This window comes from Mycteria americana, chromosome 10, assembly GCF_035582795.1.
Source record: "Mycteria americana isolate JAX WOST 10 ecotype Jacksonville Zoo and Gardens chromosome 10, USCA_MyAme_1.0, whole genome shotgun sequence".
In the NCBI taxonomy this organism is placed as follows: Eukaryota; Metazoa; Chordata; class Aves; order Ciconiiformes; family Ciconiidae; genus Mycteria; species Mycteria americana.
The window spans coordinates 16,073,900-16,093,442 of NC_134374.1; the positions used below are offsets into that span (position 1 = coordinate 16,073,900).

At 46.9% G+C, this 19,543-nt stretch overlaps 1 protein-coding gene across 2 annotated transcripts; it reads left to right on the forward strand.

Moving 5' to 3' along the window:
- Positions 1-5,131: 5,131 nt before the first annotated feature.
- LOC142415086 (UAP56-interacting factor-like) lies at positions 5,132-18,468 on the forward strand. 2 transcript variants are annotated; one of them, XM_075513081.1, is made up of 9 exons: positions 5,132-5,280; positions 9,342-9,485; positions 12,881-13,023; positions 15,020-15,147; positions 16,022-16,109; positions 16,541-16,584; positions 16,671-16,745; positions 17,420-17,531; positions 18,288-18,468. In XM_075513081.1, exons 1-9 carry the CDS (start codon positions 5,199-5,201, stop codon positions 18,381-18,383), a joined length of 912 nt encoding a protein of 303 aa, XP_075369196.1. In that variant the 5' UTR covers positions 5,132-5,198; the 3' UTR covers positions 18,384-18,468. The 2 variants fall into 2 exon arrangements, with proteins under 2 accessions (XP_075369196.1, XP_075369197.1); XM_075513082.1 differs by having other exon boundaries at positions 16,025-16,109.
- The last annotated feature ends 1,075 nt before the right edge of the window (positions 18,469-19,543 follow it).

A 19,543-nucleotide genomic window follows, 5' to 3' on the forward strand; every position in this document is an offset into this window, starting at 1 on the left:
ACCAGAGCTTTCATAATGTTCTTACTATGCTTCTTTATGAGTAGCCTCAGTCCTCCTACATGTGTGAGGTACGGAGATAACACATTCACTGTTATTTCAGCACTCACATGATCCTTGTGCCATCTCCTTGACTACTCTTCAATTCCTTCTTACTTACTTTGCATATCAGTGCATGCTCTATTCCTAATTGATACTGCTTTTCTTCTTCAAGACCTGCAAGTGTCCACCGCCTCACACAGGGAGTTAAAATAATCTCCAAATAACCAGATTCAAGATCCATACTAGAATGGCATCATCTGGCCCACTTTGAAAGCAAAGCAAGCAAGCCATATATTCCTAGGTGGGTCAAAAGGCAAATGCCACCCTGTCTGTGCTAAAGGGTAGTGATTTATCTGAAACACCATTCAAATTTTGAGCTAGAAATAGCTCAAAATACTCCAGCATCTGATGCTTGAACAGAAAAGAAGCAAGCAGGATTCCATCTAGCTGCTTCGGTGAGCAATATCTGTTCTTAAAAGTCTTTTTGTATGGACCACAATAAGACAGCAGATCCACTAATGAGAAGATTCCTGGTACCTTTTCCACTGGGAGCATCTGATTAATTGTACAGCTAGCAATGCTTCATCGAGCACCAGAAAATACATTTCTGAAGGCAGGAGGGAGGGCAGCCTCTACCCTCAAAGATGTCATTTCAAGTACCACTTATTCCAATTACATGCACTGGAAATACCTCCTCGTGGTGCTGCAGAGGCCTTTACCCTTAACTGATCATTCTAGTGTGATTTCTAACAGGATTTTTCCTTTTATTCTATTTTGAGCAACTTGTTTGCCATGCAGTAGTGTACTTGCCTTGCTTGTTTCTTGGTAAAATTAGAAATGTAACCCTTTCAGTGAAGGCTTACTTTAATATTGAGAGACTCTGAGAAGCAACATGAACTAAAACTACTACACCGCGATCAGAAGCACAACGCTGTGGTGTATCTGTGTATCTCAGTTTACTGGCGTGTAGCTAGACTGGTTACAGGTTGCACTGAAGCTACCAACTCCCCTGTTGTGCTGCATATGTGTGCTGAGTCCAAGCCCATGCCATTGCAATTATCTTTTATCAAGTATGCCATGCATTTCACAAGCCACATCTCTGATACACAAAAGACAGTCTAAGATAAGAAGTAACTGTTGTCACCTTGTCCTAGATAACTGCACACAGGATGATAAATTGTATTGTACTTTAACACAAATGTTAAAACATCCTGCAGACCTCCAGATCTAGACATTCATTTTTATGGGATGACTTTAAGGATGTTCTGCATAGTCCAGAGGTATAGCTAATGGGTATTGTAAGGGTAGTTTTGCATGTACCATGCTGAGATCTCAATTTTAATACACATACAGAGAGAGAGGGAAAACCAACAAACCTTCTCTAAATACCTTGCAGTCTTACAGTATACAGGCTGCATCTGCTAAATGTGTAAGAATCAAATAATGAAATTTGTCATTAACTATTAACAAGAAGTGGTTGACCTGTCAGTGAACAGTTGTTTTCACTGAGCATAACTCAATCATATGTGCACCTCAGCCCCTTTATTGCATGCAGTCAGAAGTTCTGCGTAAAAACTGAAGTATTATCAATGTAGCTCGCGTTCTGGGAATGGGTAATGTAGGGAAATACTGGCGTAATGTGGAGTTTTCTCAAAAAGCCTGAAGAACAGTTTTGTTCTCTTCCATCTTCTCAAGAAGATGATTTTTAAGTAGCAACATATGGCTAAAAGGCCATGTTCAGCATCTAACAAAAAACCATAAGCTCTTCCGTGGTGGCGCACCAATTTCGGAGCAAGCTAACAAAGCTGTACTGCTACCAGTGTTTCTCATTAAGAGCTGAGAATTGTGCTCCTATAGTTCTCACCAATTAAAAGGCCTAAACACCCCCCCTTGTGGGCAAAATACAAAACATCACAAAAGTGATCGGATTTTTGGCCCATTGAGATAAGCAATTGTTTATGCTTTGAGCAATTCTGATATAGGGTGGAGTGCGTCCATACCCACGGATGTATGCATGCAGATGCTAAACATTTCCTTGACATGTATTCCGACAGCTACTCAGGCTTACTTCCCAAGAAAAAACATTTATTAGCAATTGCATCATGTAGCTTTGGGACCATTTCACTGAAAGTGAACAGTCATCTTTTTTGTAATTTTGTATTAAACAACTGTGATATGAGGTACCCCTGGGAACAACAGGCAAAGTGGTCAGCATTAATTGTAAGATACACATTTTTATATCATGGCATAAGATTTATTACAACAGCAAATCATCACAAGTTATTTAACATGCAGAAGATTCACTAAATCTACTATGAGACTGAGAAAATATTTCAGATAATACAAGTGTTTGAATGCTGGCATGTGTTCCCTTCTCCCACTGATTTCTAATTTTATTTGTTTATAGCTAAAAGCTTTCTAGGGTTCCTTGGGGTTTGATTATGTGACAAGAAGAGCACCTGATAAACTGAAAGGCTCAGTGCCCCAAAATAACACTTGCTGTTTGTGAAAAAGTTCATTATGCGTGTGCCCTCCAGGGAAGGAATAGCTCGTACCTTCAGCAGAGGGACCCCAGTTTTCTTTGAGGGCTTAGCTTGACAGCTCGTTGCCACAGTATCATTTAGTCAACACAAGCCAGTTCTAGAGGAAAGCACGACAAAAATTCTTTTTTTTCTTTGTTCCTTTTTTTTTTTTTTTGAATAATCCTACTTCAACCTTTAGAAAGTCACATTACTGACATTCCTTTCTTAGGATGCAGGCTCAAGTCTGTCTGCCAGACACCTGCAGTCCTCTCCAGTGCAGGGGGATTGTGCTTTAGAGGAGGTTCTGGCTCTTAAGGCCTTTTCACCAACTCCAGCATGTGTCACCTACACTGTTAATGTGAGAAATTACTCAGAAGTGAGTTAATGGCAGTGCTTGGACATACTAAGCAAAAGGGACACTTGCCAAGATGTTAAGAGGTCAGAGACTGGCAGTTGAGAGATAACAGAGTACATATCAGCTCGTACTTCCCAGATGCAGAAATACGGCTTGTAAAGGTTTTGTCACCGCCTTCAAAGCTATGCACTTAGAGAAAAACAGGTAATTAAACTTCTCACCTGGTGAAGCGGAATTTGTTGCAAGAGCTGTGTTGTAGTTCAATAAACTGTCATTTGAAAATACCTACTATTTTAGAAGTTGGTCTCGGTATTTCTAAACTCTGCATTTGTCTTGTTTTGTCTCAAATGTTTATTTCACTAAATGTGATCAAATGGAAACACTATTGGATATCTCTTAGCTGTTGCTTTCAGATTTTCTGAAGATACAAGTATGTATGATTTTGCAGAAAGCCACGAAACCTTTCATTACACTGTCCTCACAGCGGGACCAACTCCAGCTTCTTCCCAGTGTGGAAACCTGGATCATTCAACACACGGCTGGCCTGTACCCAAAGGAGACTCTAGATCCCTCCTGCAGTCCTTCCCTTGTGGCTTCCGGCAGCTGCTACTTCACAGCTGGCTCCAGGACACGTCCCAGAGCCCTTCTCCAACACCCTCATTAGGTCCTAGAAAAATGACACTGCTATAGACCTCCTCTCCCTGTCCATTGCTAAAGGCTTGGCTTATATGGATACTTCCAGCCCTTTCCCAGCAACCACAGCTTCCCTGGCTGCTCTGACTGAATTGCTGGGAAATTTTAATGATTCCCTTTCACGGAAAGCTCTTGGACTAGGGGGGCATTAGAGCCAGGGCTCCCCAAAGAGCAGCAGCACCCATGGGACACCTTGCATATCACAGAAAATTGCAAACGGGGTACAATGATCTTAGTTCCTAACATTTCACATTAAAATGCTTTAATGATCATCCTGCAGGGTCATTGCAAAAGGCAGATTATTTGTTGCTCTCTCTCAATACTGTTTGGTTCTTTTTTGTGAAGGAACAGTTCCCTAAACCAACACTTTCAGAAGCACTTGATCTTGCTAAGAGCTATACACATACCAGGAGGCAATCTTTGCGCTGCTTTATTTGTATATAGAGATTTCTCTCCCATTTGAAGTGCAAGCTGGGAAAAATAAACTGTCTTGAAAACACAAGGAACTGTCTTGAAAACACAGAACATACAGACTTTGTTCTGAGATTTATGTGGCCTTTATTATGTATGTGGTGTGGAAGATTATTTCAGAGCATTAATTATATAGAAACTTTAGAAAAAAACCATGCTATTCTCCTAATGCACAGTAGCCCTTTGGAAGAGGAGTGATTGTTCTCCCAGTTCTTCTCTTCCATTTTGTTTGGTTTTGGTTTTTTTTTGTTTGGTTTTTTTTTGTTGTTGTTGTTGTTAAATCTGTCTTTAAAAGCAGAGGAAGATGGTTTAGCTCACACTTTGTATTCAAACTGCAGAATAGCACCAGTGCCACAACCAATGTGACACAGAGACTGAAAGATCCCCTGAAGAATCTGACTTCTGCGAGTGATCGGAATGGTGCTGAAGGACCAATCCCAAATGGATGCTTGCTCCCCAAGAAGCTCACAAATACAGACTTCATGCCTGAATACAAGCCAAGAGTGCCTCCGTTTGTAAAGCTACCTTGTTTTTCTAGTCTTCAAAATGAGGCAAAGACATTCCTTCTTTTACATCGCTCAGAAATGACTGGTGGGTTTTGAAGATATATCTGCTCCTGGCATAAACACCAGAGGAGAAGGATTCGGGAGGGAGAAGAGGAAGACTGTTAGCACAGAGGCTGGGGGATGGTGCTTAGGAGAGAGCTAGAGGGGAAGTGCTGATGAAAAGGCTCCCCCGAGCAAGTGGGGAGGCTGCGAGGGCGACTCCCGGGGTGCGGAGGGGCAGGGAGCCAGGGCAGGGCTGGGCGAAGAGAGAGTGCCCCGGGGCGCAGAGGACAGAGCAGGCTGGGGAGCGGGGCAGCTGGAGGGGATGCTTGCGGAGCAAGCGTGGGGGATGCTGGGGGGGGCTGGGCGGTCAGCGTGCGGAGAGAGCGGGGCTGTCCCCTTGGGGTGCCGGGGGGGGGCTGTCCAGGCACAGAGGGCCGGCCGCTGGTGGGTGGCTGCCGGGGCAGGGCTGGCCAGGCCGGGTGCCGGGGCGGGGTGCCGCTGGCGGTGCCGGCACATTCCGGGCAGGCGCACTGGGCGCCGCGGGGCGGTGGCAGTGCGCGCTCGGAGCCCATGGAGGCGGCGGGGCCGCAGCCGGGGCCGGGCCCCGCGCCGGGGCCGCAGCCGGGAGCCGAGGAGATTGATATGTCCCTGGGTAGGTCCGGCGGGGCGAGGGTCCCTGCCCGGGCGGGGGGCGGCGGGCGGCGGGCGGCGGGGCCGGGCCGAGGGCGCTCGGCGGGGACCCGGTCCGGCCCGGCCCGGGGCTCCGTGCGCCCCCGGGGCCGGTCCCGGCGCGGGGCTCCGTGCGCCCGGCGGAGCCCGGGGGTTTGGTTTGTGCTTGTATGTGTCGTGGCGGGGTAGGTAGAGTCGGGGAGAGGAGCGTGGTGTAGCCCCGCAGTGCTGGTGCGCCCCGGTACCCCGCACCCGGTTGCGGTGGAAAGGGACCGGGCAGGAAAAGGCGAAGAAATAGCCGGGGGGGGGGAGGAATCACGGCTTCAAACCCATCGCTGTGCTTTGCTGGCAGCACCCCGTAACTTCAGAGGGAAGAGCGTCAAGCGCCGCGGGTTGGGAGAGGCTTACGTAAATGAGCCCTCTATTGAAATAAAGATATGAGACATATCCTCGGGTGTGCAGGCTATTTATAGCAGCTTGCTCGTGATGCTCGCCATTCCTCTGGCACTGGATATGTGAACTGTGCATAAACAGCTGCCCTTTTATTAACTCCAAAGGCCTGGACTCCGATGCTTGGATGATAGATCTTGTTGGATTATCATGTTGACATCTCTCCTGTGGAAGGAAACTCCACCAGCACCTTTTATTATTGGGTCAGCTTCCTAACTGAAACCTTGTGTCATTTCTTCCCAGCAATGAGGCACTTCTCACAAATAGCAGAACGTTTTCCACTGCAAACTCAAACTGATCCCTTGGCTGATGCACCCTTATTTTAATGGTGCTATGAGGAATTACAGCAATAGTGGGTCCCTAATTTTTCATTTAGTTTTTTCCCGTGGTGTTGCACACCCTCTTTCCGTTTGCTGACGTGCGATACTCCCTTTGCTTTTGCTCTCCCTTAGTGCTTCCCTCGGTCAGACCTCCTGTGGTCCACCTCCATGTTCAATCCAGAATACACCTTACTCAGGGCAGAAGAGGGAACTGGAAAACAAGAACCCGGTGAAGAACTGATACTTTTACCATCAGGTGCTTGTTTCTGTGCTTTCAGATACGTAGGGCTTTACTTGAGTTAGCAGTCACAGGAAACTGCAGGAGTTACTCTAAAGCCTCCCTGATAGATCTAATTCTGTCCTGAGGGTGTAGGGGTACCTTAAATGACCTCTCAGGATCCCTTTCAGCCTTATGTAGTACTCCATTACATTGCTGTGTTAAGCCCATCATATTTATGGGTGCAAAAGACAGGGTAACAACTCATACCCAAACAAAAAAAGACACTGAAAGGTGACAGACCAAGCTCCTGAGCATTCATCTCCACTCCGTTCCCAGCGAGCTCTTCCTCACACTGTAGACAGCCCACCCTTGGATGCCTGCATCCACCTCGCTGCAGAGCAAGCAGGGATGCTGTAGATATGCTTCAAAGCAGTCTGTGCCCCAAATAGCACATGTCCCAAAGGCACACTTAGCTGAGAACATTAGCACATTCATACCGAGAACATCGCCCAGCCTCTCCCAGCGTGCTGTCTTCCTGGCAGACTTGATAGAGAAATCACAAAAGCAGTCACACAGCCTATTCTTACATCTGCTCTCGTTTGTTTTCCCTGGGCTTTGTATTTCCCTGGACGCAGGAGTTTCTTGATAGAAAATGACAAGTAACAAGCGCTGGAGGTATGATGCGCTGTTCGTGATAATCACCCATTGAAAGCTAATGGCACTTCTATGCTTCCACTCCAGTGATTCATTAAGGAGCTGGAGTAGCCACTGCCTCGGAAAAGGCCTGATTTGGACACTTCTTTCCTCGCTAATTTGTTAAAGTAAAGTTAAAACATTCTGCTTGGAGCTTAACAGATGTGGCTTTATTACTTGCTAAATATTTTCTGGAAGGTTTGAGGTTAAAAGAAGAAACTGTTGGGAAATACGAATTAATGAGGAGATGTCCCTTTGCCTTTGCCTTTCCTCTTTGTCAGAACAGCTTGAGTTGAGAAGATGCCCTTGATTTCAGACCAACTCATTGAGAACTGAGGGGCTTTGAGCTGTTTCTTGATAGAGCTCTGCATCTAAAAGTAGTTTGTGCATGGTCCAGATACCTCAACTTCCAATGCTGTCTTTTAAAGAGTTAAAAACACATGTTCAGGATGGGCATAAGCTTTCAAAACCCTGTCAGGTATACTCTGGATACTGCAGGTGGATCATCACCTTCCTCTGTGTCCCTTGTGCTCTCTCTGTCATAAAACACAGCACTTCAGTGCAGCTCAGGGGATGTGCAGCTGGTTACAGCAGCAGTGCCTAGGGAAGCGCCCAGGATGCTTGGCTGGATCCGAACTGGTGAAGCACAGTGGCAAAATGTCCTTGGGAGAAATTTTGTGTTGTCTTGTCAGTGCTACTAATATAGTTTTAAACCAAAAGTGTCTAAATCACAAGGAAAATAATAGGTTGTTTCATACAGGCTCTGCGCCTTGGGAACTGTGTTTGGACGGTGTCTTGCAAAGAAAGCGAGAAACATCTCGTAGTTCATGTAGAGTACATTTTCAGAGCGGCCTAATGAGAAGTTTGGGTGAGGGGAGTCCTGGGCCATTGACAGGACACCCTGGGTCCATTTTGCTGAATTCAGGCTGGTTTATACCCCTTTTGTGGTGTGGCGGCGATGGGGACTCGGAGGTGAGAGACAGCTGTGCCTGGTCCCAGCACTCATACTGCAGCAGTGCAGGAGCTGGCTGGTTGTCCTCCCTGCTGTTTGGAGAGAGCTGTGCAGGGTTCCCAAAATATCTTACTGCTGCTGGCAGTGGGGCAAGCATGGAAATCGAATTCATGTGTTCAATGTGAAGCACGAGATCTGGTTCCCTTGGTGTGGTGCAGACAGGTCTATACAGGGAACCCAAGTTTTGAAGGGGAGAGCAGGCATCCCCTGCACAGTCCTCTTGTATTTGGGATATTCTCCCTCTGCTTCATCAGACAATGGCAGAAGCTAAGAGGTTCTTGCTCTGTGGTTGATACATCCTTATCCAGATGTTTCTAGGTTAGCTATATTGAGTAATTAAGCAGGAGCATCTACCCCAGATCAGAAAGTCAAGAGTCAGGTTCTGAAGATTTTGGAACTTAAAATACAAAGTACTGCTGATACTCATTGTGCATGTTACATCTATTTCCTCACTGTTTTTTGAGCCATGGAGGTTTATGGCTTCAAGCTTCATCTTATACCACTGAGGACAAGAAGCTTGCTTTGTTTTCTTAAAGCACTGAGGAAAGATATGCAGGTAGCTGACTCCAGGAGATGGGAATTGAAAGGAAATCACCTTACAACTGCCTGGTGAACCGTCACTGTTTGCAGGACCATGATGTCCCCTTTCTTGACAGTTGCCCTGTACAAATGAGATTTCTTGCCCACAGCCCTCGTGTCACAGCCTTCACTGCACCAAGCTTCAGTTCTCCCCTTTATAAATTTAGGGGCTAGGAGGACGTTCATCCCGCTTGTGTTTGCATGACACTTGAACAGCGTTTGTTGTTTATACATCAGGGACATGTCCTCTGCATGGGGCAGTGCTTGTGTCCCACACATGGCAGGGGGAGCCCTGGGAGCAGCTGTCGCAGTGTGGGTGCAGCCATGGGTGCTTCTGCCCATTCTCCCCCCTTTGACCACCCCTCCCACAGCCTCCCAAGTCAGAGCTTCTCAAAAAATGTTCTCTGCCCAGCACTGAGCTCCTGGTGCCCCTGCAAAAACGTGTTCCCTTATGCTTGTGGGAAATCTGCAGGATCGGATCCCTCAGTGGGATGTGGCTCTGAAATCTCTGTCCTGCACATGGTGGATACGTGCCAGATGGTGGCACATTTTTAAATCATTTGCTGCACTCTGATCTCCAGCCTGCAGGAGCCTAGTAAATTGATCCTATAGTTTCTGAGCTAAGCTTAATCTTTTATTGTTCAGTCAGCGTAGCTCACAGAAGCACAAGCTCCATTTTTACCGTGGACAATTGCAAACACCAAAAGTGGGAATCACTGTTGGTAGAAAGTGCAGGTTTTATAAGTTTCCCCTTTGCCATTTCGATCTAGATGACATCATAAAACGCCACAGGAAAGAGCAAACAGATGCCAGCACCGCGGGGGACAGGCGAAGGCAGCAGGTCAAGAACAGGAATTCGGCATACGGGTATGGGCGGCCCCGTTTCCGCACCTGGATGCAGAGGAATTTGCAAGGTAGGTGAGCGCCTTGGGACGGTGGAGGCCTGTCAAGCTGGAAAACACATTTGTGTAACAAAATACAGCTTTTAAATCCTTCTCCTAATTCCTGTGTGCGTATAAGATGTACTCGGGCTCTGAATAGCTTTTCTCTCTGCAACAACGGAATATCAGGGCCCTTTCAGAGCATAAATTAATCCATTTCTCTCCCTTCCACCCTCTCATGAATTACTAATTCAAAGTGACTTAATATCTATTCTCTATTCCCTTTTGGCTTTGCATATTTTAATTATGCCTCTTCCTAATCCTCTTTTCCCCAGAACACACTTAAATTACCCCTTCAGTAACTGTCTTTGATAGCTCAGTTATTGGAGCTAATTTGTCACTTTTGCCAACCATGCTATTTTTATGGTGAGTTTTTTTATAATGCTGTGTGATCACACACTAATCTATGTTTGGTTCCACTACCTTTTATCTACAAAACCAAAGTGATCTGCTGCATGAAATGCCATCTTTATTAAAATTTTGCTTTTTTAAAAAAATTACTGCTGAATCACCTCATTGAATATTTTAATGACATTTTGCAGCAATGTCTTTGCAGTCTTCCCTCGGAGTGCCAATGGCACATCAGGACAGTGGGATTTCTGGGAGCAATCCTGCTTGTCTCCAGTCTGCCTCCCACTCTCATGTTCTTGGTCTCCACCACATATTGCCTTACTGAGAATCGTTCCAGGTCAAAACAGAATGATGATAATTGCCCTTTGCAAACTGATTTTTCTGTCAAAAACACAGACTTTGGTATTCTTCCACAGTCAAGCAACTACTGCATGCAGAGTCAAATAAATAAAACAAAATATTTTTTTAGCTATTCCTTAGAAAGGAGAACTTTTCTGTTAATTTATAGAATTATTTATGCTAGTCTTAGTATTTCATAGGTTTTAACTGAGTCTGAATTCAGCCCTGCCACGTGCAGGGACTCACCATGCTGTGTGGAGCTGATGTCAGTAGCAATTTTGGGAAGCTCAGCACGACTGGGAATTTAGCCTATAATTCTTCGGGGGCTCATTTCACTTCGGTCCCTGCTGAAATGCAGGCCCTTCTGGGCTGAGACGTGATAACCATTATCAAACTGACGATCAGAACAGCCCAGCACTGTAATGACAGAGCATGGAGAAGGGTATTACACTGATTAAACCAGCAAGAGAATTCATGCAAGCGAAGTGCTGTTATCCTTCCTGGAATATGGCTTAAGCTGTCTCCCCAGTGGGGGAAAGATGATTTTTAATGACAAGAAATTTGAATTTCAAATCCCCTTGGAAAAAGAGTCTGTCAGACATTGGGGCTTCTCCCCAAACTGGACTTGCTGGGCAGAGGTGCCTCTTGGCCAGCCCAGGTGTGCTCAGCACCAGGCTCTGAGCATGTACCCAAACAAGGGGGGGTCTTCCCCAGCTGCTGATGCTGTGGGATTTTACTCATATGTGCTTTCATTAATAAGTATCTGCCAGACTTTTTGCAGAGATAGAGCCTCCCATGTGTCACACTTCAGGATACACGTGACAGACCGAGGGCTTGGTCCCCAGCTGGTGTACACAGGGTACCCCTCGGAGGCCGATGGCTCCGTCATTAGTTATTTACACTGGCTGAGGCGTGCCTGAGTGCACCGCTGAGCAGAAGCTCTCTAATATGAACTGACTGACAGGGGCATGCTTTTCTAGTCAGGGCTGCCTTTTGCATCAGTCCCTCCCACTGCACCGATGAAATACCCAGGAAAGGCAGCTGAGCTCAGTCTGTCTTGCTGCAGAGGAGATGCCCTCTCCAGGGTGCAGGAGAGCTGTGTTGCAAGGCTTGGTGGCCCGCAGGAGAGCAGTCTGGCAAACAGGCAAGAGAGAGGGGCAAGTACAGGGTGGTTATTGAAGGGAACAAGAAAAGGAAAAACAAACTGTGGGGGACAGAATCAGGAGGGAAAAAAGGGCCATTAAACACAGCGAGACCACATCTGGTCAAAAAGACACAGATTGCTAAAATTCAAGTGTTTGTCAGGAGAGGAACATTTGTATACCTGCACTTCTGCGGTCAGAGGGCATCGTTTGCAAAGAAAATAACTACTAGCCCCACAGAGCTTGTGAACAGCATTGCATTTTTGTGAGTGTTCCCAACCAGCACCTCCGGCTGTAGGGAGCAAAGCACTCCGACGTGCTGTTCCGGAGGTGCTTCCCATGGGCACGCCCTGGGGCCCTTTTGTTTTACAGCCAGAGCAGCTCAAATCATCTTCACTTGTATTCTGGTGTAACCTGCCCACGCTGGCACTGACCAGTGTTACACCCTGGGGCTGGAGCCTTCATTAATCACTGTGGTGATGGCCCCTGACGGCAATGTCACCACTGCCTCAGAACACTTCATTTCTAATTGCTCCAAGTCATTATAAATTGCTGTGATGTAGGAATCAATGGTATAGGATCAATACATGCATCTAACTGCTCTGTGGTCTGTATCAGTGAGGTTCTGCTATATGGTGCAGGGGTTTAACTGCACTCTTGCTGCCATGCACTGCTTTATGCCTGATTTATACACCCCTCTGAGTATGTGTGCACATTTCACTGGTATAGAGACTTGGAAAATGTCCACTTCGTTATGACTACAGAAGTTTGTCATGTGGAGTAATTAAGCTTTAATGCACTGTGCCTGCATGTGACGGAGTGCTTTCCTCTCGCTCGACACTTCAGCACACTTCAAAATCATAAACAGGCTTAGGGGAAAACGTTAAATGCAATATGGGCTGTTGGTGTGTGTACTGTGCAGTTATGTAAAACATCAGCAGAAGATGCCCCCTTCAATATATGCAGTAAGTAAGGATATGTCAAGCTAAAAAAAAAAAAATTATATATATATATATATATATATATATATATATATATATAAAAAAACTATGGTCCAGTCTTCACTTATCAAGTGCTATAATGTGGGCACTCAGAACTATTCCAGGCTGCTGTGGGGCTGGCTTCTGGATGCCCTAGTCACTTGCGTATCTGTATCAAAAGGCTTTTTCCATTTCACAGTTAATTCATAGCAATGTGAGCTCTGACAACAGATTGACAGGTTTCCTGATGCGAGTGTTCCTGCCTTTGTTAGGAATCAGAATTGTGGAAGGCTTTTCTCTTCTATATTCTTTCAAATCAAATAATGTGTTTGTCAGTCCTACATATAATAAGAATGTTAGTGAGACGTCGGAAAGATGAATTATTTAATATTCTGCAAAATTAATTTACTTCTCTGGAATAAATTAATGTGATTCTTGCATCACTGTTTATATAGATGCTCCTATATCATATTAAGTTAACCTTGTAATCCATCTGCAAAACTGTAATCATAAGTCCAGTTTTGAAGGATGCTAAAATAAGAGTTTATTTTTGTAGGACCTAACCGTTTTAGAAGAGGGTTTGGACAACAACAATACAATCGGAGACAATTCAGGAATACTGTGCCCGGTCCCAGGAGAAGAGCAGCTGCCACATTAAATGGAGTGAGCCCTTTAAATCGCCAGGCATCGGCTCAAGAGGTAGGGGGGTAAGGAAGGTACAGCTGTTCCCAAATGTCATGTAGAAATCTGCTGGATTTTATAATCCTGGATCACCCCAAAGAACAATCTACATAAAAAAATTTACAGGCACCATCTTTTATATGCCTGTGCACAGCATTTGTATGCACAGGTGAGTACAGACACATAAACATATAAAGTAGCAATTTTCCAGGTGGTTTTATAAGCTTATGACTTGGCATCATTTTACTGAATCAGTTCCCATGGGTTTTACAAAAAAGATTTTTTTAAAATGTGTTCTTAAAAGATGTAAAAATATTTCCATAAAAACAAATTCCATGTCATTTCATCTTACTATTATTATTTAGAGGAGGTATGTTAAGATTCACCATTCCAGTCCTCCACCCAGAGCATTTTCCAAGGTCCAGTGAAGTCAAAGGACAGACTGTTGTTGACTTCAGGTGGCTTTGGTTCAGAGACATACTTTTCACTAACAAGTGGGTATCCCCCCCAGAGATACTAATCCCGGGATCGTGACAGCCATGGGTCAGATTGCCCATGTGCTTCAGTGTAAAATGCATTTTTTTTCATTCATGGCCTTCCCTTTTTCAAGTTTAAATGTTTAGGTCTTGTCTTTGCTCAAAAACACTTTAAAAAAAAGATTGAAATATTTTCATTTGGTTTTTGAGTTATTTTTAAGACTAAAGAGATGGGAAGGAAGGTATGTGTTCACTGTTAAAGTAATTCTTACAGCTTGCTTTTGAGTATCACTAATATTAAACTGGCTTGGTGTTGAAGGTGGAAATCAAGCAGGTAGATAGTCCTCTGTGAGAGGGGGTTGGTGTTTTCCACACTCGTGGAAATCCACTCCATTAGGAGGTCACGTATGCTCAGTAAGCTTTTAAAAAATGCCAAAGTGGTGAACGTGATGGCACATTTAATGGCTGTGTCATGGGGGTATATGTAAGGGAGCCCTAAACTGAGTATGCATGTGCATGGAGTGTGGTTATTCCTGAAAATAAAGGCTGCGATGACTCAGATATTGAGTGTGTATTAACAGAAAGTAATAAGCAGTTGCTAGGAGGCATAATTCTACGGTAGCTTCCATTTTGCAGAAATAAACCAAGTGGGAAGAATGTGGAAACACATCTCAGTTAGTGGGTAGTAACAGTGATGGTGGTTGTCCCACAGAAATAAATGGGATAGAGTCTGTGGCAGTTTGTGTAAGTAACTGCAGGAGGACCTACAATGCTGAGGGGTCTTCTGCTGTGCTTCATGCCTCAGGGCTTGGACCGGGCAACGTACGTGTCCAAACAAGAAAGAGTCAATGACTGAAAAGAAACCTGAGCAAAGCTATAATGCTTGGCTTGTGCAAGATTTGCTCTCCATGGACTAATTTTTTTTTTTTATTTCTGCACTATTAGAATGAAACATTCTTCATGGTACTTGTAGTTTCATGCCCAGGAAATGAGGCACACATACTGATTGTTGACAACAGCGTATACTAAGTCCAAATGTTGAGACTACAGCAACACTGCTCAGTAGAAATATTGCTGCTATAGATACAAAAGACCATGAAAGAGACCAGCGAGGAATCAGTTTCCCATCAAGAAAATATCAAAGGAGAAAAAAAAAAAGCACTTGCAGAGCAGGGTTGTTCTGTTGCAGGACTGCAGAAGTTACAAAGGCAAAACAGTTGGGAATGAGAATACAGGGAATGCAGAGCACACAGCGCGGGGCTGAGCCCCCTTTGAAGCAATTGCAAGTGGTGCTGAACACGTCCAAGAGCAGCGAGGGAACTGCTGCAGTGTCAGCAATCACTGCGTGCACTTGGGAGCAGGCTGGATTTCCCCCTAGACAGAGCCAAAGAAAATGCCAAATAAATGCACCGGCTTTTCAGGCAGTGGCAGTCGGCAGAGGGAAGGATGGTCGTATGCTGTCACTCACGCTCGCTCCCTCTTCATGCACCGAGATTGCGGTGCAGGTGGAAACTGCTGAGCTCTCACTGCTCTTTCAGGGCAACAAGAACAACGATGCTTTCACCAAAAGCAGCAGCAGCGGGCAGCCAGAGGGACGGCGACGGCCACCCCCAGGCCCCAAGAGATTCAGAGCAGCTGCTGCCAGCACCCACGCCCCGGGGAGAAGGTAAAATCTTTGGTAACTCTGGGCTTTTTTGGTTTTCAGCGATTCCCTGTGCAACTCCTGGGGCTCTGCTCTCGATCTGTGCCAGCTAGGAGTGGCTACAGCCATGTGCTCATGCAATGTGAGAAAAATACACCTGGGTATGTTAGAAAAGCACCTGGAAATAAAACAACCTCGTGCCGATAGTTAATAATACAGGTATTAGATCTGTCATTTTATTTTAGGAAGCACAGAAAATGTGGTCTTTGATTGAATATACAAATATTGAATATATAAAAATATATTCAACTTTTCCTCTGTTACTTTGGGGAAAACTTTTGAAGCGTGAAATAGCATTTATTTTCATAAAGGCACGAAATACAGATTCCAGCCGTAAGGGATACGCAGGGAGAGGGAGTCTGTCCCAGCGAGGGGCTGCAGGAGCATACGCTGCGCCCCAGGAGCTGTGACGAAGACGGGCTGCCGGGCGCTGGGCACAGTCTCGGTGCCTGTCTCATTGTGGTCCTTGTGTTCTCCGAGCTTGAAAGGAAGCTCCGTTGCAATCCCGTCTTTCTCTGCTCTTGAGTAGAGCTGGGACTGAATGACCTCCAGAGGTCCCTTCTGACCAGATTTTTTTCTATGATTTTCTTCCCTTTTTTTTTTTAATGAGCAGAGTTCAGAACAAACACAAGCTGTTGTTTCATTTGAGCAGAAAACGAGTTCTTCTGAAATCCTTTGCTGGCAGAAAAACCTGTTGGGCTGAACTTGATAACACAGCCTCATTTGCTTCTCATACTGCTTTTTAATATCGCACTGGGTTAGGTATTTCAGCATTGAACTTTAGGAGAGACCTAGCGTCATATTCACCTATGTCCTTTTCTCTCTCCTCCTTTACCAGCAGGCCTTTCCTGCTAAACAGGGGACCAGCCTTCCAGCAGAAGCGGATGCAGCAGCAGCGGTTCTCCAAAGCCAGTTTTCAGAGAGGGGTCAGTATCGAGACATTTTTTCTGCAGCCTGCTGATGGTGACAAGCCTTCAGTTTTACCAGCCTTTGCCCAGTTGTATCTTTGCTTCCAAAAGGAACTGGGAGAGATGGATGACTTTAACAATTAATATATTCCTAGGAATGTATTTGCAGCACAGGCAATTTTTAATGCAACTTAATATTCTGGCAGCTGGAAAATAAAACCTGGGCAGGTGATAAAAGTAAACCTTGCAGCTTATACAGCAGCACAATCAGGGCAAAGTAAAGCCACCCCATACAGATCAGTGTGCCAGCAGGAAACCCAAAATTAGCAAATTTCTTGACCACATGCAAGGAAAGAGCTATTCAGAAGCACCAAATGAAATACTGGAAGAGGAATCATTGTTTCTGAGAGCTAATTCTTTAAGTAATTTTTTTTAAATATATTTCACAGCAGATGGATGCTAATGGAGAAGGGAAACCACCAAGGATGAGAAGGTAATTGGTGAACAAAGGCATGCTGCAAACGTGATGTGCTCTTTCACGCTCGAATCGAAGCTGGATACATCTCCCTGTCTCAGCAGGTGGCAAGTGAAACCCAGCCCCGGAGCAGTTCTGACGGTTTCTGTGGCTAATCCCCAGGCAGGCCAGACCGGCGCGTAAGTAAATGAGGTGATTTGTTAGGATGGGAGCCCTACAAAAGCCATTGCAAATCCCTTTAGCATTACTGCAGCTTCGCTTCTTCTATAATGAGTGCACAATGAATGGTTCAGACCCAAAATGGTTAGCAAATGATGTCTCATTCCCTTCCCAGTGTATCTGAAAGGAGATGGTAATTATCGTGCGGCTCATTTCTTATCCAGAGTAAGGAGAAATGGAAGCGCCGGCAGCACGTGGGAGGTGGCAGGCTGGTTGTGCTCGATGTGGGCTGTCACGGGGGAAATGCCGCACGCCCCAAAGGGACACCACACGCTCGCTGTGTAAGAGGAGCGCAGAGGCTGGAAGGGGGCAGCTTCACCCCTGGGCTGAGCCGGTGCAGCTGCAGGACCTGGCACCCAGCTAGGGGCAGAAAGAAGGGGGGTAGGGGCACTTGGCATGTCCTGGGCGCAGAGAGCACCCCACGATAGCCTTGATGTGACACAGTCCCCCGTGCTGGAACTCTGCCTGCATGGCCGTTCTCCTGGCACCCTTTAGACTCACCCAGACTGCCGTGAGACACGCCATGGGATATATGGGGCATGCGGGTGTGTCCTTTACTCCTTGCTGGTTTGCAGATGATAGGAAGCAAGCTGCCTTAGCATGCTGAGTGACTGCAGATCTATGCTTTCCCCAGGCCCGGATCCAAGCGCCCGTTCCTGCGAAGCCAGAGGCCCCCGCCGCGGGCAGCCAAGCCCCAGCCCAAGGGGGTGCTGCTGAGATTCAACTTCCGCGCAATGGCCAACCAGGTAGAGGATTGTCAACGGGACAGGCGGCACCTTGCACCCTGCAGCAGCCCTGCCACTAAGCTGTTAACATCACACTCGGGTTTTTGGGCCTACCAGTTGGGTTTATCTAGCATAACCCGGGAGGAGAGTCCTGTAGCCGTGTTGGCTGGGTTGCTTACAAAACTGAAGGCACCTGAGAAGACTGTTCAGCAACTACAGACTCAGCCCAGTTTTCCCCACTCTGTTGGCCCCTCTTGGCCTGTCCATGTACTTGCTTGGAGCGGGGAGGTGCTCCTTGTGAGCGGTCCTGGCCAGGGGGGACCGTTTCACTGTCGGTGCTCCCCACTCCTCAGAGACACACAGCACTTCAGGGCTTTGTTCTTTCTCTGCTTTGGTGACTTTCTCGGTGCCACGTTTTACACTGAAGTATGGTCCAAGAGCCCTGGGGCAGGTCAGAAATCCTGTTCCACCTTCTTCATTGCCGGCGTTTCTTGTCTGGACGGTTCGGTTTTACTTGATGACTTGTGCTCAAATGCCATCTGCTTGCTCATGTTCTTGCCGAGGACGCCCGGTGTCTTGGGGCTGGGCTCTGCTTGGAGGTTTTCCAGGCACACACAGTCTGTCGAGCTCCTTGTCTCCGTGTGCTGAGTGGTTTAATTGACTAACTGGCTGTGAAGCACTGTCCTGACTGATGGGCTCTAATCAATACCCCGCTACAAGTTTGGCCATGCTTTGCCACGAGACGCGGGACTGACTCGCTCTCCCTTTCCCCTGCAGACCAGCCTGACGCTGGATGAGAGGTTCTCTGGTCTGAGGAATAAGAGGCGCTTTACAGCAGCCAGGAGCGCCGGACGGACGGTCACCATGCCTTAGCACCACATGCTCGTCACAGGGACTGCACATAACAGTCCAGGCCCCGTAACGGGCAGCTCAATAAAACTCTATAGATTTCCTCTGAGATAGCTAATTTGGCAATGTGCCGTCTCCTTCCTTACATGCAGAATGAATGAGCGATTGAGGGCAGGGACGAGGCAGGATGCGACTCGGAGCCAGAGCACAGGGCAGATGGGACATGAGCGGGGTGATGGAGAGGGATGAGTGGAGATGGATTTGCTGGGAGCGCTCTGCTGCGGAGCTGCGGGCCTGGCACCATCCCTGTCCCCCTGCGCTGCCTGGGAGGGATACTGCAAGGGACCTGCCAGGGCAGTCCTGCAAGAGGGAGGGGGGACTGGCTCCAAGCCATACCCATGGAGCCTTCCCTGCATTGTCCCATGGGTGGGACAGGGTTGAGGACAGAGTGGGGAGTGGAGCACGTGCGGGGCTGAGAGACGTGCCCCAGCAGTGGCACCAGCAGGGATGCTCCAGCTGTCCGCATTCCCCAGCATCCACCTGATTGCCTGATGTGTTGTGCATGCAGGCATCCCTGCCCGGAGTTTTGCAGTGTAAGACCCCTCCATCCTGAAAACATCTCACTCTGCCCTGATAGTCAGGCCTGAGCACCTTGCATTTCTCTTTGGTTTGCCGTGCTGTTCTGACTGCTGCTGCCAGCCCGGTTGCGGGGACGGGGTGAGACGCGCTGTGCCGTGCTGTGCCGCCGGAGTGACTGTCCTCGGCATGGAGCACAGGCAGGCTGTCCCAGCCCAAATCAGGTTTTCCAGTGCTGCAGTAGTTCTGCATTAGGGATTTCATATGTGCGGCTCCACCCATGCTCAAAGCACCGGCATAATCGAACTAGCAGCTGCAGGAGGGAGGCCAGGCTCTACAGCAGTCCGATAAACATTGGCTGAGATGTTAATGAGCTGGATCTAGACATTTGTTAACGAAGCCCTGCACCAACCATGAGTCACTGATCCATTCTCCACCCACTGCTGCAACCCTGCACCAAACGCGCTGGACAGAGCCTGTTACTGGGCTCTAAGCTATACTTATTAAAGTAAATATTTGATAGACTGCTTTACATTTTACACCGAGCGTCTTTAACAAGAGACTGGACTCGGCGTTGGTTTTATAGGAACGTGTGAAATGTTGTTAGT

What these genes read in the sequence shown, in the direction of transcription:
- LOC142415086 (XM_075513081.1), top strand. Translation starts at nt 5,199, where the DNA reads ATGGAGGCGGCGGGGCCGCAGCCGGGGCCGGGCCCCGCGCCGGGGCCG. An exon ending in GATGCAGAGGAATTTGCAAG is followed by an intron (nt 9,486 to 12,880) that starts GTAGGTGAGCGC and finishes TTATTTTTGTAG; the next exon opens with GACCTAACCGTTTTAGAAGA. An exon ending in GCCAGGCATCGGCTCAAGAG is followed by an intron (nt 13,024 to 15,019) that starts GTAGGGGGGTAA and finishes CTGCTCTTTCAG; the next exon opens with GGCAACAAGAACAACGATGC.